At 38.8% G+C, this 17,290-nt stretch overlaps 1 protein-coding gene across 1 annotated transcript; it reads right to left on the bottom strand.

The window, feature by feature from the left end:
- Window positions 1–1,087: 1,087 nt before the first annotated feature.
- Window positions 1,088–3,462, bottom strand: LOC147630937 (uncharacterized). Its single transcript, XM_086808997.1, has 6 exons — window positions 3,369–3,462; window positions 3,121–3,218; window positions 2,819–2,933; window positions 1,909–2,033; window positions 1,690–1,763; window positions 1,088–1,163 (listed from the first exon to the last, which is right to left on the bottom strand). The coding sequence occupies exons 1-6, from the start codon at window positions 3,460–3,462 to the stop codon at window positions 1,088–1,090; spliced, it is 582 nt and encodes a 193-aa protein (XP_086665123.1).
- Window positions 3,463–17,290: the final 13,828 nt, after the last annotated feature.

Below are 17,290 nucleotides of genomic sequence, written 5' to 3'. Positions count from 1 at the left end.
AGGAGCTTATTTGATCTAAAAAAGAGTAAGATCTCCTAGAAGGAATTTATTTGAGAGAAAAAAACTCACTATTGAATCCACAAACAACAAATGATTTTTTTTCCTTACAAACTAGTGTTAACATTTTATAGAAATCTTATGTTTGATAATCACCTTTCCTCAACTTAATAGCAAAACACTTCCTAAATTAGCTCAACTTTTTATATCTTGTATCACATTGCAACTCCTAAATTGGTGCAAATAAATAATAGCGAAACACTTCTTGAATTAGCTCATCTTTCTTTATCTTTTATCATTTGGCAACCTCTAAATTCGTAAAAATAAATAAATGACCTTTGTTATGCACAAAACAAACTTTTTCGAATGGCATATATAACTTAAGTTGTCTCAAAACATCAGGTAATAATAATTGTACAAATTTCTTGGCCTACTTGTGTTTATTTGTATGTAATTATTATAATTTCTAACCAAGAATACCTTCAAACTCAAAATATGATAAGATTTTTTTAAATATCCTAGCTAAGCCAAATGAACACACACATGCATACACACAAAGAAAACTCATCAAAGATTGCCTATTCATTATGGGATGTAGAACACCATTGTTAGAATGTCTATTCTTTAAAATAAATTGTAAGTTATCTTATAATCAACTCTGGATTTCCATTTTCTATTGAGAATGGCAGGATTAGGAGATGAGATGACCATTAGGAAAACTTTTATTCACAACAAAAAAAGAAATACGTACAACAAAAAAAAGAAGAGTGTAGATAGAACAATGATTTTTTAAAACATAAAAACCACAAGAAGGATGATTGAAGAGCATCTACCGTGAACCATTTTTCAACTCTATAAAAGCATCTTTCTTTTCCAAACAAACCGACTGCTAAACCACATTCATGAATCAAAAAAGAGGCCATCCAAAAAATGGGCAAGATTCTCTATCTTCATACTACAAGAGCAGAAGCCAACTATATTGTTCCTGCTCCTCTCTTAATTAACTCCATCAAAGAAATCCAAAGCTAGCTTCTGATACAAAATGTATTGTCTATGAATTCATGCTTGTAGCGTGCTTAATGATCTCTTATCACATTGCTAGTGTCGAGTTTATCGACCTAAACATTGCACTAGGATTGCTCAACACATTGGCCACATACTCTTTCCTGTAAATTCAACCAAAAGCCTGTTAATAGTTAGAGACATTGCAACACCGTCAACAACAGATTATGATGATGCAAAACCAACAATTCACTATATACATGCGTATACGAAAGATAAATTCTTTGTGAAGGAAAACCAAATTATGCAAATATTTAAAGTAGATATATCATGATAATGCAAGACTACCTACTCATGGGTGTGGATTGTCTTGTCTTTGTAAAGACATGTTATTGAAAAAAAAAAAGAGAGGAATACTAGCTGGAGATAAGTCTCACTTAATCTAAAAATGTTTTTTTTTTCCAAATAGAGGAAGGAATGAATACTAGTTATTGGAGATAAGTTTCACTTCATCTAAAGTCTGTGTGAAAAGTTCAAGGAGGTGACTGATAGTAACAAGAAGAATACAGACAGATTATAACAAGCTCCTGAACCGATTAGAGTGTTACCAAGACATTCGCTTCATAGTACATAAAAATGATAGCCTATCACTCCTCCTACAAAGAGAGAAAGAGAGGATGATAAATTTACCTCGACTCTATCTCATCTCCATCAGGTTTAAGAAGATCGATCCTCGTGGGAACCTCTGTGTATAGAAGAACTGCCTGCGTTGGTAAGGTAATTGGTAGATTAAGATTAATGAAACCGAAATAATAGTGAGGGAATATGATCAAGGAGTGTGTGCAAAGATCAAGGATTGGTTGATCCTAGTATTTACGCGCCGCGAGTCAAAAAGATAATCATATGTACCTTAATGTAGTCTTCGGTGTCGAGCGTGAATCGATGGTACATTCCTGGCGGCAAGGTAATCATATCTCCCTTTTTGACAGTAAACCTTATCCAGCTGTTATCGTAATCTCTTATGTCCCAATAACCTACGTAGAAAGGCTAGATATGATTAGCATTAGCTTAGCTGCACTTCCTAGTTATAAGTGCAATGCTACACATACCAGGTTATATATATATATATATATATATATAACATTACACAAAAACAAGCCTAGGTTTTTAGTTTGCATATTGAAGCCTAATTTGAATATCTGCTCGACGATGGTGCCGATGGCTTCTCTACCCTCCTCCTCGCGTTTTCTTGCTTTCAAGTCTTCTTTCCGGAACATCATCATGCCCAAATTTGTTTCGCCCAAATCCTCGCACACGCACACTTCGTCTTCTCATGCTAATGCTGCTCGTTGTTGCGTTCCGCATGAGAGAGCAAGACGGAGACCCTACCTTCGTAGCTCTACCCTTGTAGCATATCGTTCCCTTTCCAAGACTTTGGAGGAGGAGGAGGAGCAAGCTATCAGCAAGTCATGCAATGTTGAAATACATTTTCGCTGCCTGAGGTGTGAGTGCAGAGTCACCACAAATCATAGGTTGATGGGATGTGTGACCACACCACCATGATCATGACATAGGTAGGCGCTGGTGGTAGATAAAGTTCCGTGAGTTGCCCACTGCAGCACAGCACAGTGGAGGAGGGCGACGTATATATGCAAGAAGATGAACGTCGTTGACAGCTACTTGACCGGAATTTGGGTTGCTTGGGAGCCAATAGGGTTGACGTTGGTCGGCGCGTCGTACATGTAGGAAGGGGTAATTAATAATTATGCAATATCATCGAAGATTTTCATGACCAAATAAAGTGACTGATTTAATTTACCACGGCCTTCAAGGATAAGTCGGCTTTCTTCATAGGGATGCAGATGTTCCTGAAAGAAGTGTTCAGTCTTCTGCTCAAAGTTGTCCATAACGCCAGGTGCTACAGTTATCGTCTCCTGCATCATGGTAGTAATTACAAACCAAAATCATATCACATATGCATGCATGCAGTAGTAGTAGTAGTAGTCGTCACCTTCATTTGCATTAGTAAGCTGCACTAGTACTGCGTTTTTATAATGCCATATCATAGGAATCAAATACCAAACGATTAATTATTGCTAGCTGCAATAACAAGCTGATTACCCAATAAACGTAGCCATGGTCGCCTTTTACTCTCTCGAGCGTAGGGTCTCTCTCCCAGTTGCAGTCAACATCTATTTTCCAATGTAAGACGCCGAGTTCTACACGAAAATTAAATTAACAAAGAGTAAAACCTCCCTTAGGCCTTGAGCATCATGACGCAATCTTTAACGCAGCAAACAAGCTGACTGTTAAGCTTACTGTGCGTTGAGTTGATAACGAAAAGAGTTAAACTTGACGAAACATGTCACCTTTCAAGTGTTCCTTTGATACTGGGCGATTAGGAACGTATTTGTGAGGAAGCCTGCGGTCATCATCTGCGGGATTGTACACCCAAGCCTCCATAGCTTCTTCTAATTAGCTATCCTGCGAGAAAGCAAGCTGCCTAAGGACGTTAGTCTTGTGATACCAGGAAGCTAAGCTGGTACAAAAACCTCAGTATAAAAAGGTAACCCCCCAAAAAAAAAACTACAAGTAATTGATGAAAAAAGCAACGCCATGTACACAGACAAGGAATTAAACGCTTCGCCGCTCATAAGAAACGCAATGTTGTCTTGCGCCTGCTCCCCACAAAACTCTTATATAGAGAGGTGTGAGCCATATTATATTAATTTCTTTCATTTTGTGAGAACGATGCGCTCTAGTTTGACGAAGGCCGCAAGTGTGAGCATAATTTCATTTTGTGTGAAATATAAACAATAAATAGATCACATTTAGATTCGAGGGTTAAATATAAACAATACTAAGATCACATTTAATTTTGTGTAAAATATACACAAAATAATAAGAACACATTTAGATTCGAGGGGACGCTAGGCGAACACCACAGCTTTGCTTTGCCTGCTGCCACAATGCAAAAATTACACTGGACACAAGGTTAAGATATTAGCAAGCCCTTGCACCTCCAATATCCCACTCCACATCATCTTATGGCCCTAAACTAAGCGGGCACACAACCATCCTTGGGCTTCTCTGCGCTTATTTAAGCCCTATTCTAAGGTGAGAGTCTAAACAACATCCAACCACTACAAGAGATCACCCTAATACCGTAATACCGTTGTATATACCGAAGATTTAGATTTGGTTTTTTTGCCTAAAACTACCCACACTGATCATTATCACTGTCGGTATTGAATCGTCAATAATATTTATCGCTCAACCGTTGTCTTTATAAACTAGTATACTGATGCTACCTACTGTGATTGGTATATGCATCGGGCATCGATGTTTTTACTGACATAAATATCGATGCAAATATCAATGTTTATTTCGACATAAATACCGACACTGGTATAAATCTTTTTTTTTGGGTGAAATGAGACAGATTCAAGTAGTTTGTCCCAACCTGTCTCGTTGTGCCCATACTACCTAGCTAGTAACTTTAAATATAAACACATTAAAAACAAAGATGTAGAAAAGATAATCAAATTTATGCATATTTTTGTGTGGAATTCGGAAAACTAAAAAGTGCACAGATATTCATATTCAAGATGCGATAACTCATCATTGACATTAAGAAACCTCACAAGAAGTATAAAACTCCAAATACGGTATTAGAAAATCTTGATACTTTGGAAATTTTGCAAGTTGTCTTGCAAACAAAAAAAAAATAGTGGATCTAGCGCTCTTAAAAAAATTACGAACATAGCTCTTACAAAGAACATTTGAAAGTTGTCTTACAAAAAAAAAGAAACTGAGAGGCCCATGTAAGAGCTACTAGTCGTGATCACATCAACGCATCTTTCCACTTCTCGTGGCTTCGACTTGCTAAATATGCTAAATACTCTTCCTTCAATGGGCATGGTTATACTAAAGAAGAGTATGATTTCACGTGGTCTCACGGAACTACATCCTTGTTTGACAAGATGGAGCGAGAAAGGCAAGAGCTCAATTGGGCCCATATTGTCAACTATGTAAGTATATAATATCGTCAAACATTAAACTTTTTAGTTTTCTAAATTTCACACATAAATTATGTGTATCATTTATCTTTCTGTACTTTATCTTTTTTATGTTACATTGTCATGATAAAACTTATGGTTCTATTCCTCAATGTAGGGAGTATCTTGCAAAAAGAAAGAGATGAAGACTTACAAAGTATGTACAAAAGTGATCGATGCCACCAACACAAAGGTGAGAAGTACCTGAACCTTTGAGGCGTACTTTATGAGCATCTCATTGTAATTGCTTGTACTTATTGGGGGTGTTACAAACCTCCACCTTAGCTTTCCTTCGGTCTTTGATGTTGAGATACATGGGCTTACTCTTTCTTTTATTTAAATTTACATCTCACACCTCAAACCTTCAATGGCTCGTTAGATCTCTCATTCTCTTGAGCATGTAATTATTTGTTGAATTGCTGGAAGAGATTTGAGACTAGGAACCCTCTATGAAGCTACTCAAGAATGCAATTCTTTTATTCTTCTGGTTGGTCATGCCACTTCATGAGGATGTCATGGCTAAACTGCACACTACAGAGGTGAGTGTCAATACCCTACCACCTGGCTTATCCTCAATGATGGACCTATCATCATAGCATCTATAGGAGTATAGGGACCCTGATGCTATAGAGCAGGGAGTAAAGGGAGTGCGAGAAAAAGGAGTGTCTACCCAAGTGAAGTCTAGAGGGATGCCACGAGTGGCTCTAGGAATGAAACCCAAAGTTATTCTAGAAGTGACACCCTGATAAGTATATGGAGTAGTCTTAACAAAATGTGTAGGAGGATGATGTGGTGTAGTAGTAGCATCACTACCACCTCCACATAACAAAATGTGGAGGATGATGTGGTGTAGTAGGAGGATGATGTGGTGTAGTAGTAGCATCACTACCACCTCCACATATACTAGTGCTAAAAGCACCACCACCACTAGCACTACCACTTCCATTACCACTAGCCCTACTACGTAATGGCTACTACCACTATGGCTACAATGAGACCTGTGTCATGAACTCTTTGCATCACTAGCAACAGTTTGAACACTCGGGGTGGTGGGACTCAATGAGTCGAGAATGGGTGAGGTGAGCTCCAACCGAGCTATCTCATGTTGGCTCAAGGGGGAACACTTGGAAGGAATTTTGGATCTCATCCTATGTGCAGTCTCGTAGATTACTAGACATGGCTACTTTAAAACAAAACGTGGATTCAGCTCAAAACAAAGCATACTTTTGCATAGAAAATCATAAATATAAAAAGAGCTTGTGTGTACGAGCTTACCTCCAGCGGTTGAGAACAGCTAATGTCTCAAATAAGGTGAAAGACCAACAATAGCTTACCTCCAGTATGTATACTCTATAGTCTATGTATACATAGCGTGCATAGTGTATAAATACATTCTTATGCCTATACACGCATTCATAATCTATGCTCTATACTTTATGATCTATGCGTATAAAGAGTATGCATAATCTATGCATACGTAAAGAGTATGCATGTTCTATGCATACGTAGCATGCATACCTTATACATGCATAGAGTATAGATTAAGCATAGAGCATCTATACTTTTTATGTGTGCATGCTCTATAGTTTTTATACATGTATAGAATATAGACTATGTGATCTCTATGCTTTATGCATGCATAAAGAGAGCATGGTTTGTGCATGCATAGAGTATGTGTGCTCTAGGCATGCATTGAGTTGTGCAAGCTCTAAGGCTGCATAGAGCCACCATAGAGCATGTAGTATACTGTATGCATGCATAGCTCTTTATGCATATAGCCTCTATAGAGGACACATTAAGTAACGACACATCTTTCCATTGTAAATCCAGCATGCCAATAGGTTGCTATGCCGTTTACTCAGCATTGGGTTGAGGTGTTGTAGTAGGCATTATGGCTTGTGGGGCTGTGATGGAAAAGGTAAATCCAATTGTGTTGAGGTTTGAAATAATTAGTGACGAGCACTTGCACGTGTGCGGCACTCAGAATTCTCATGACCACTCTCTCCTTGAATAAATATGTTCCTTTTCTTAGCCTTCATTCCATGTTGGATTACTTTCAAAAAATTTGTGAAATTCATCTCCGTTAAAGTGTTACCCACCACTAAAGTGTTACCCTTAGCAATGGGTTTAATAGTAGAAGTGGTATCACATTTAGAATCTAATGCTTTGGCTCCCTTGACCATCAGATTATCTTCTACTTGGATGGCATTTGTTGTGTTACTTTATCCCACATAGTGATCCTTCTAATGACTAAGCCATTATAGGAGGTCGCTTCATGCGTAAGGCGACGGATGAACCTATCCACAGTAGGGTGATTATTTGAATAACCTTCAGGTGGAAGGCAATGAGAGTTTGAATGCTTGAGACATCTAATGAAATGTCTAACTGATTCCTCTTCTTCTCTCTGGGCTTTGTGTAGCTATGAAGCTAACCACTAGTTTATTCTCAGAGGTGGGTACATATGGCATGATTTGAAGGGAAGCCTCCATTGCAATTTGAGTCTCATCCAAATTCTCTTCCCCCCCACTTCATCCATCCCACTGCCATCTCTAGAAGCCTCTTTCAACTCATCAATTGATGGAGGACTAACTTTCTCCACTGTTTTCCTTTCGCAACACTCGATTGCTCTTTCTTTTCACTGTATGTCTTTGTTTCGTGGAATTTTTTCTCTCCATCTTCTGAACACAAACAAACACACAACTAAATCATGCTTGAAGAATATGAATTAGTCCTTCCACATTACAACAACTACAACATAATAACTCCTAAGAGATTCCATACAATAAAATGGCTCATGACATAACACTTTAAGTTACCATACATTAGGGAACAAGCCAAGCTCAAGGTAACCATGATTACCAACGTGAACTTCGTTAGTCCTTATGATGCCATGCCGCCCCTTCTCTTGCACAAAGATGCTGATCATACTACAATGTCACACCATTAAAATATTGAAGTTTGTCTACAACACAAATCGGAACCACCCCGCAGAACTACCACCGAGACTTAATCCTAGCCTTGCATAATGTATGGTACAAATGGTGGAACGCTCATTGGTTTTCTAAAACCCAGCCATCTGTGTGCCATGGCCAAAAGCATTGGGAAGTAGCCGGCATAGACGTGGACTACTTGTCAATGGTTTTGGCCATGGCAGACGGATGGCTTGGCTACCCTTGGATTCACCCTTGGCCTACATATGCCCTACACATGGCATGGCTAATTAAAAAAATGCTACAAAGCTTAATGCTATTCTCATGCACAATGAAGACATTGAGAAGTAGAGAGGAGGAGAAGAGCACTTGACTCTTATATATAATGCACAAACCCACATCTCTTAGAGCCCATTTGTATTGGCACCCCCAAAATGTTTGGTGTCATGCCTCCAATAAGGGTAGGAGGCACAGTGTGAAGGGTAGCCAAGTTCCATGAGATGTGAAGTCTATATGAAGGGTAGCCAGGCTATGTGTGTGCCATTTGCCAAATCCATTGGGAAGCACCCCGCATCGACACGGGTTGCTTCTCAATGATTTTCGCCATGGCACACAGATGACCGGGCTACCCTTGGATTCACCCTTGGCATACATATGGCTACAGATGGCATGGACAGTACATGATTTTTAACAAAATGCTACAAATATTAATGCTAATCTCATGCACAATGAAGACATTGAGAAGTAGAGAGAAGGAGAAGAGTGACTCTTATATATAATACACAAAGCCACATCTCTCACAACCCATTTGTATTGGCACCCCCAAAATGTTTGGTGTCATGCCTCCAGTAAGGGTAGGAGGCATAGTGAGAAGGGTAGCCACATCACAGTAGTAGTAGTAGCATCATTACCACCTCCACATATACTAGTTCCAAAACCACCACCACCACTAGCGCTACCACTTCCATTACCACTAGCACTACTACGTAATGGCTACTACCACTATGGCTACGATGAGACCTGTGTCATGAACTCTTTGCATCACTAGAAACAGTTTGAGCACTCGGGGTGGTGGGACTCAATGAGTCGAGAATGGGTGAGGTGAGCTCCAACCGAGCTATCTCATGTTGGCTCAAGGGGGAACACTTGGAAGGAATTTTGGATCTCATCCTATGTGCAGTCTCGTAGATTACTAGACATGGCTACTTTAAAACAAAACGTGGATTCAGCTCAAAACAAAGCATACTTTTGCATAGAAAATCATAAATAGAAAAAGAGCTTGTGTGTACGAGCTTACCTCCAGTGGTTGAGAAGAGCTAATGTCTCAAATAAGGTGAAAGACCAACAATAGCTTACCTCCAGTATGTATACTCTATAGTCTATGTATACATAGCGTGCATAGTGTATAAATACATTCTTATGCCTATACACGCATTCATAATCTATGATCTATGCGTATAAAGAGTATGCATAATCTATGCATACGTAAAGAGTATGCATGTTCTATGCATACGTAGCATGCATACCTTATACATGCATCGAGTATAGATTAACCATAGAGCATCTATACTTTTTATGTATGCATGCTCTATAGTTTTTATACATGTATAGAATATAGACTATGTGATCTCTATGCTTTATGCATGCATAAAGAGAGCATGGTTTATGCATGCATAGAGTATGTGTGCTCTAGGCATGCATTGAGTTGTGCAAGCTCTAAAGCTGCGTAGAGCCACCATAGAGCATGTAGTGTACTCTATGCATGCATAGCTCTTTATGCATATAGCCTCTATAGAGGACACATTAAGTAGCGACACATTTTTCCATTGTAAATCCAGCATGCCAATAGGTTGCTATGGCGTTTACTCAGCATTGGGTTGAGGTGTTGTAGTAGGCATTATGGCTTGTGGGGTTGTGATGGAAAAGGTAAATCCAATTGTGTTGAGGTTTGAAATAATTAGTGACGAGCACTTGCACGTGTGCGGCACTCAGAAGTCTCATGACCACTCTCTCCTTGAATAAATATGTACCTTTTCTTAGCCTTCATTCCATGTTGGATTACTTTCAAAAAATTTGTGAAATTCATCTCCGTTAAAGTGTTACCCACCACTAAAGTGTTACCCTTAGCAATGGGTTTAATAGTAGAAGTGGTATCACATTTAAAATCTAATGCTTTGGCTCCCTTGTTGACCATCAGATTATCTTCTACTTGGATGGCATTTGTTGTGTTACTTTATCCCACATAGTGATCCCTCTAATGACTAAGCCATTAGAGGAGGTCGCTTCATGCGTAAGGCGACGGATGAACCTATCCACAGAGCAGGGTGATTATTTGAATAACATTCATGTGGAAGGCAATGAGAGTTTGAATGCTTGAGACATCTAATGAAATGTCTAACTGATTCCTCTTCTTCTCTCTAGGCTTCGTGTAGCTGTGAAGCCAACCACTGGCTCATTCTCAGAAGTGGGTACATATGGCACGATTTGAAGGGAAGCCTCCATTGCAATTTGAGTCTCATCCAAATTCTCTTCCCCCCCACTTCATCCATCCCACTGCCATCTCTAGAAGCCTCTTTCAACTCATCAATTGATGGAGGACTAACTTTCTCCACTGTTTTCCTTTCGCAACACTCGATTGCTCTTTCTTTTCACCGTATGTCTGTTTCGTGGAATTTTTTCTCTCCATCTTGTGAACACAAACAAACACACAACTAAATCATGCTTGAAGAATATGAATTAGTCCTTCCACATTACAACAACTACAACATAATAACTCCTAAGAGATTCCATACAATAAAAAAGCTCATGACATAACACTTTAAGTTACCATACATTAGGGAACAAGCCAAGCTCAAGGTAACCATGATTACCAACCTGAACATTAGTCCTTATGATGCCATGCAGCTCCTTCTCTTGCACAAAGATGCTGATCATACTACAATGTCACACCATTAAAATAATGAAGTTTGTCTACCACACAAATCGGAACCACCCCGTAGAACTACCACTGAGACTTAATCCTAGCCTTGCGTAATGTATGGTACAAATGGTGGAACGCTCATTGATTTTCTAAAACCCAGCCATCCGTGTGCCATGGCCAAAAGCATTGGGAAGTAGCCGGCATAGACGCGGACTACTTGTTGTCAATGGTTTTGGCCATGGCAGACGGATGGCCTGGCTACCCTTGGATTCACCCTTGGCCTACATATGCCCTACACATGGCATGGCTAATAGATGATGATTAAAAAAATGCTACAAAGCTTAATGCTATTCTCATGCACAATGAAGACATTGAGAAGTAGAGAGGAGGAGAAGAGCACTTGACTCTTATATATAATGCACAAACCCACATCTCTTAGAGCCCATTTGTATTGGCACCCCCAAAATGTTTGGTGTCATGCCTCCAATAAGGGTAGGAGGCACAGTGTGAAGGGTAGCCAAGTTCCATGAGATGTGAAGTCTATATGAAGGGTAGCCAGGCTATGTGTGTGCCATGGCCAAATCCATTGGGAAGCAACCCGCATCGACACGGGTTGCTTCTCAATGGTTTTGGCCATGGCGCACAGATGACCGGGCTACCCTTGGATTCACCCTTGGCATACATATGGCTACAGATGGCATGGACAGTACATGATTTTTAACAAAATGCTACAAATATTAATGCTAATCTCATGCACAATGAAGACATTGAGAAGTAGAGAGAACGAGAAGAGTGACTCTTATATATAATACACAAAGCCACATCTCTCACAACCCATTTGTATTGGCACCCCCGAAATGTTTGGTGTCATGCATCCTGTAAGGGTAGGAGGCATAGTGAGAAGGGTAGCCAAGGCCCACAAAATGTGAAGTCAATATGAAGGGTAGCCAAGGGCCACAAAATGTGAAGTCAATATGAAGGGTAGCCAAGGGCCACTAGATGTGAAGTCTATATGAAGGGTAGCCATGCCATATGAAGGCTAGGGCCAGAACCATTGGGAAGTAGCCTGTGTAGATGCAAGGTGCTTCCTAGTGGTTTTGGCCATGGCCTTCATATGGCTTCGGTTTCGATTTCCCCTTGGCCTACACATGGCCTATTGTCTAGCCTTTGTTTTGGACTTTCCCATCAAACCAATCATACACCATAGAGTACCATCACCTGCATAGCGATAAAAATACATGCAAAAAATAGGCAGGCTTTTTTTGAATTGAATAAAAATATGCTCCCCAAATAGATAGTGAGTATAGCCTTTGTTTTGGGCTTTTCCATCAAACCAATCATCCACCCTAGAGTACCACGACTTGCATAGTGATAAAAATACATGCAAAAAACTGGCAGGCTCTTTTTGAATTGAGTAAAAATATACTCCCCAAATAGATATTGAGTACACCCAACAACCATGCAATTAATCAGTCTAATTAGTCCTTCAACACTGTGGATACATATGGCACTATTCTTTTCAAATGGTTATGCCCTTGGCCTTCATATGTCTAGCCTATCATTGGATATAGACATTAACTCTATGTACAATTCTTACACATAGAAACCCTCCACATAAAAACCCTTATCATCGAGGAACTACCTAAAAGAGTTGCTTATTCTTGCTTAGGAATTTTCCATGTATGTCTATGTGCATGTATCTTCTACCTCAAACAATGTATTGGTGCAAGTCTATGTGCATGTCTATATCCATGGTAGCCAAGCCACGTGTAGTCCAAGGCCACACCATTGGGAAGCAGCCCACGCCAATGTGGGCTTTTTCCCATTGGTTTTGAACTTGGCCTACATATGGCTAGGCTACCATGGACATAGAAAAGGATGGGCTACCATGTGGATCTCTTTGCTACTCAAATGTTCTACTGTACCAGGAAGTCAAACATTAGCCTCTACCAATTTTGCTTGTGTGGCACTATGAATATCATCTCTCAGTATTTCAAATCACCCTTAGATATAGATCCCCATGTTTCCCGCTCTACATAATTCACATAGACGGTAGATCTCCCTTGCCATCGGAGATGCTCAAGACTATGAGAACTTGAAAGCACTTGTATAAAATGCATCTTGCACTTGATGCTGCTTGCACATGTTATACAATGAACTATATAGAAATCAATACTACATCACTATCTTCAAATTACCCTCCCCAAAGCTATGTGTAGGTTAAGGCCACACAATTGGGAAGAAGCAGTCCGTGACATGGGCTGCTTCTTCCCAATGGTGTGGGCTTGGCCTACACATGGCTTGGCTACCATGCTCATAAACATGGCTTGTCTACCATGAATGCATATGATGTGCAGCGTAAACCGCACAGCATAAACCACACAACATAAAGCGCACAGCATAAAGCGCACAGCATAAACCTCGAAAATTCCATACCATGCACAGCATAAACCCCATGATTCCATATCATATCAGTAGAGCAGAAACTGCACATCATTAAAAAAATTAAAACATGTTGTTTATACAAAAGGCATTTAATAGAATGTTTTAAAAAAGGGGCCCCTTTTTTTAAAATTGAAGAGCAAGAAATATGTAGAAAACATTGTTTCCAACCATGACAAACCTGTGCACATCCGCATCCAAATCCACATAAACAAAGGGGAGATTTAGCGCATGCAAGGCCTTATGATTTTTACACAACAATAGGGTCAATGCATGCTTGGGTGTAGCCATTTTTGGTGAGGTTCAGGGCATTTTTTGTATATAGGTAACTTTCCCGACCCATAACTTATGCATTGCTCAATGGAATTCGACAAACTTGGTATCCAAGCAATAGTGCACATTCCAATCTTCAATATGAGACAAACAAAACACAAAAGCAAAATTTATAATCTGATCATTAAAGTGTTACAAGTTTGATGTGGCGTCTGAGGCATGCGTTTTAAATAGCATATGTTATAACACTTTATGCAAAAATGTCAAAAATTTGTTCTGCACATACATGCAACCAAGTAATCATTCTAAAGTACACTACGTGAGCTTCTCCTCAACCATAGGACACTTTCAATTGAGAACATCTGGTATGGTTTAAGGGACCTTGAATGTTGTGCTAGAATTTTGCATACCCATTCAAGGGCACGCTCCATAACCTTTTTTTGGTTTGTTGAAAACCTAAAGGGATTGAAAAAATGGAATCCACACTAGTGGGACTAATGCATGGTGGTCTTAAAACATTGGTAGTTGGTTATATCGGTATCTTGATTCACCCTGGAATGGAAGAAATTGATGCACAATTTGGTGTGGCATTGTATCCTTTACCTTGGTAAGTTGTCTTCTTTTCTTTGCTCACCTAACGAGCTCAATGGTCTCTATCAGATCCCTTGCTTTGCTGGCCTCACCAACGCGGTGGTCTCTATCTTTTTTGCTTTGCTTGCCTCTTAAGAAATAGTAGCGAAGCTATGGCAAATTGAGAATTATCAGTAATAGTAGCAAAGCTATGGCAGTTTTTTTTTTAAAAACATATCTTATTTTTATGCATAATACTAAAAGAAGAATTTCTACCATATTCTAGGTTTAGAAATTTTAAGCAAAAAGAATGATTTTTATCATATTCATGAAAGAATGCTTTTTAGTATTTATGCATAATTATTTAATTAAGAGAAAATAGAAATTTTTGATAAATTTATTTTTATGCATAAGAATTTAAATGTTAAAAGAGAAATTCCCATGACATTTGGGATTCAATCATTTAAATTTTAAAAGAGAAATTTTTTACATATTCCAAAATATGGATATTTAGAGAAATTTTCATGGTATTTAAGTAGAAAAAGGTCTAAATTAATTTTGATGATAAAAGAGGAGTTTTCACCGTAATTCCATATAGGAAATTAGGATATACTAATGTTGATGATTAAATTGGTGGAAAGAATATTTTAAGATATTTATATGTCGATAAATCAATAAATTGATATATACTCAAAGATTGGATTAGCGGAAGAAGAGTATTTTTATAAAATCCCGATATTCTCATATAGAACTATTTCTAAATTCTATTGTGGTTAGGAAGGAAAGAAACTCATAAAGTTAGAATTTTCCTTACGATTATAGAAGTTCTGTTAAATTATCTGAAGAAAATCCTTAGGAATCAAAGTTAGAAGTAAACCAAATAAATTTTGATTAGACCACGATCGTGAGAATGGCAACCAGTAAATTACTTGCCCATCTCTCGAATCTGAATCAAGAAAAAACCTCGTGAGACCAATTCCAAATCTTGACACAAAGAATAGACTACCGTTGAATTAGAGAAGTTTTCCTTTAATATAAATCATCAAGAATCAAGTTGGAAATTCAGCCAAATGATGGGTAGATTACCGTGATGTGAGATCAATGATTCTCATTAAGAAAATCTGGATTGTGGAAAAAAGGGTTTTGTGGAATCAAACTCAAACCGCGAATTCCACTTGCATAGAATCTCTGTTTTTAAAGGACTGTTTTACGCCAGAATGCCGGAGGAAGCATTTGGCTTGTGATTTAAAACTAAGGAGAGATTCGTTGTAACAGCTGGCGTGGAGTCATCAAAGGACGTCGCTCGTGGCAAAGCAAACCTACCGAGGTCTTGACAGCCTCGGTATGGTTAAAATGGTGCGTTTCTGATATGATGGACGAGGACCGACGAAGTGGTCCCTGAGTAAAGTGATAGGACGCCTAAGTAGGATCCTAGAGGGTTCTGACCAGGTGATGCATGAGCTCGCAGTTGCTAGGACACCCATGTGTATGTCGAGGAAGATTCAAATGAACTGGAAGAAAATTATTTTTGTGAACTGGATTTTGATATTGGATCTCGTTGGTTGACCAGTTGGTCTACGGAGAGTCGTGATGATAATTTTTGTAAAACAATGGACTAGATATTTTGGAGGATTATGATCAGTAATACTATAGTTTCATTGAAAGATTTTTTTAAAGACAACCGAATCTATTAAAAAGGCAATTTCATATTGGTTGTGTAAGTGGTGTGTCTACCTTGATGGTTTTTAACGTGAATTTTGACACTTTTGGGGTTCTTTTACATGTTCATTTTTTGTTAAAAAAGACGTCAAAAAGGCATGTCGATAATAGTGATCACATAGTATAAGATTAGGTATCCTTAGGCTTATGCAAGTAAGCTCATGTTCCATCTCATAGGTTTCATGCCATGTCTACATGTTTCTTTTAACCTAAGGTTAACGAGAACCACCAAAAACATCTTGTCAAGACCTTGTACACAATGAATAATGGAGAAGTCATAATCAACAACGAGATTAGAAGGCATATCTAGCTTGTGGAAGAGCTAAGAAAAGGGCTTGGATGTTTGCAGTTAAAAAGGAATGGCCACGGACATCAAGAACTATCAATTGGTCACCTACACCATGCAATGTCTACCCAAAGCATGATTATAGATGTGTGTAGCATGTGCTAATCTTGCATTTGCACTTTATGTTATACTCAATGGGGATGGCATGGGTTGTACAAAGGCAATCATCCTATGCACTTCATGGGAGATCTCTAATTATATCTCATTAGTTCACATTTTTAGTGTTTGGCACCCCAGTATAATATTAGGTATCCTTAGGCTTATGCAAGTAAGCTCATGTTCCATCTCATAAGTTTCATGCCATGTCTACATGTTTCTTTTAACCTAAGGTTAAGGGCAACCACCAAAAACATCTTGTCAAGACCTTGTACACAATGAATAATGGAGAAGTCATAATCAACAAACAAGATTAGAAGACATATCTAGCTTGTGGAAGAGCTAAGAAAAGGGCTTGGATGTTTGCAGTTAAAAAGGGATGGCCCACCGACATCAAGAACTATCAATTGGTCACCTACACCATGCAATGTCTACCCAAAGCATGATTATAGATGTGTGTAGCATGTGCTAATCTTGCATTTGCACTTTATGTTATACTCAATGGGGATGGCATGGGTTGTACAAAGGCAATCATCCTATGCACTTCATGGGAGATCTCTAATTATATCTCATTAGTTCACTTTTTTAGTGTTTGGCATCCCAGTATAATATTAGGTATCCTTAGGCTTATGCAAGTAAGCTCATGTTCCATGTCATAGGTTTCATGCCATGTCTACATGTTTCTTTTAACCTAAGGTTAACGGCAACCACCAAAAACATCTTGTCAAGACCTTGTACACAATGAATAATGGAGAAGTCATAATCAACAAACAAGATTAGAATACATATCTAGCTTGTGGAAGAGCTAAGAAAAGGGCTTGGATGTTTGCAGTTAAAAAGGGATGGCCCACGGACATCAAGAACTATCAATTGGTCGCCTACACCATGCAATGTCTACCCAAAGCATGATTATAGATGTGTGTAGCATGTGCTAATC

This window comes from Cibotium barometz, chromosome 15 (genome assembly GCF_041138505.1).
Source record: "Cibotium barometz isolate CiBa-2024 chromosome 15, ASM4113850v1, whole genome shotgun sequence".
In the NCBI taxonomy this organism is placed as follows: domain Eukaryota; kingdom Viridiplantae; phylum Streptophyta; class Polypodiopsida; order Cyatheales; family Cibotiaceae; genus Cibotium; species Cibotium barometz.
This window is presented reverse-complemented; position numbering and strand designations above follow the sequence as displayed.

Excerpts from the sequence above, each read along its gene's own strand:
- LOC147630937 (XM_086808997.1), bottom strand. The coding sequence starts at position 3,462 with ATGGAGGCTTGGGTGTACAATCCCGCAGATGATGACCGCAGGCTTCCT. Across the intron at positions 2,934-3,120 it reads ACCATGGCTACGTTTATTGG|GAGACGATAACTGTAGCACC; the intron begins GTAATCAGCTTG and ends ACCATGATGCAG. Across the intron at positions 2,034-2,818 it reads ACTTATCCTTGAAGGCCGTG|GTTATTGGGACATAAGAGAT; the intron begins GTAAATTAAATC and ends CTTTCTACGTAG.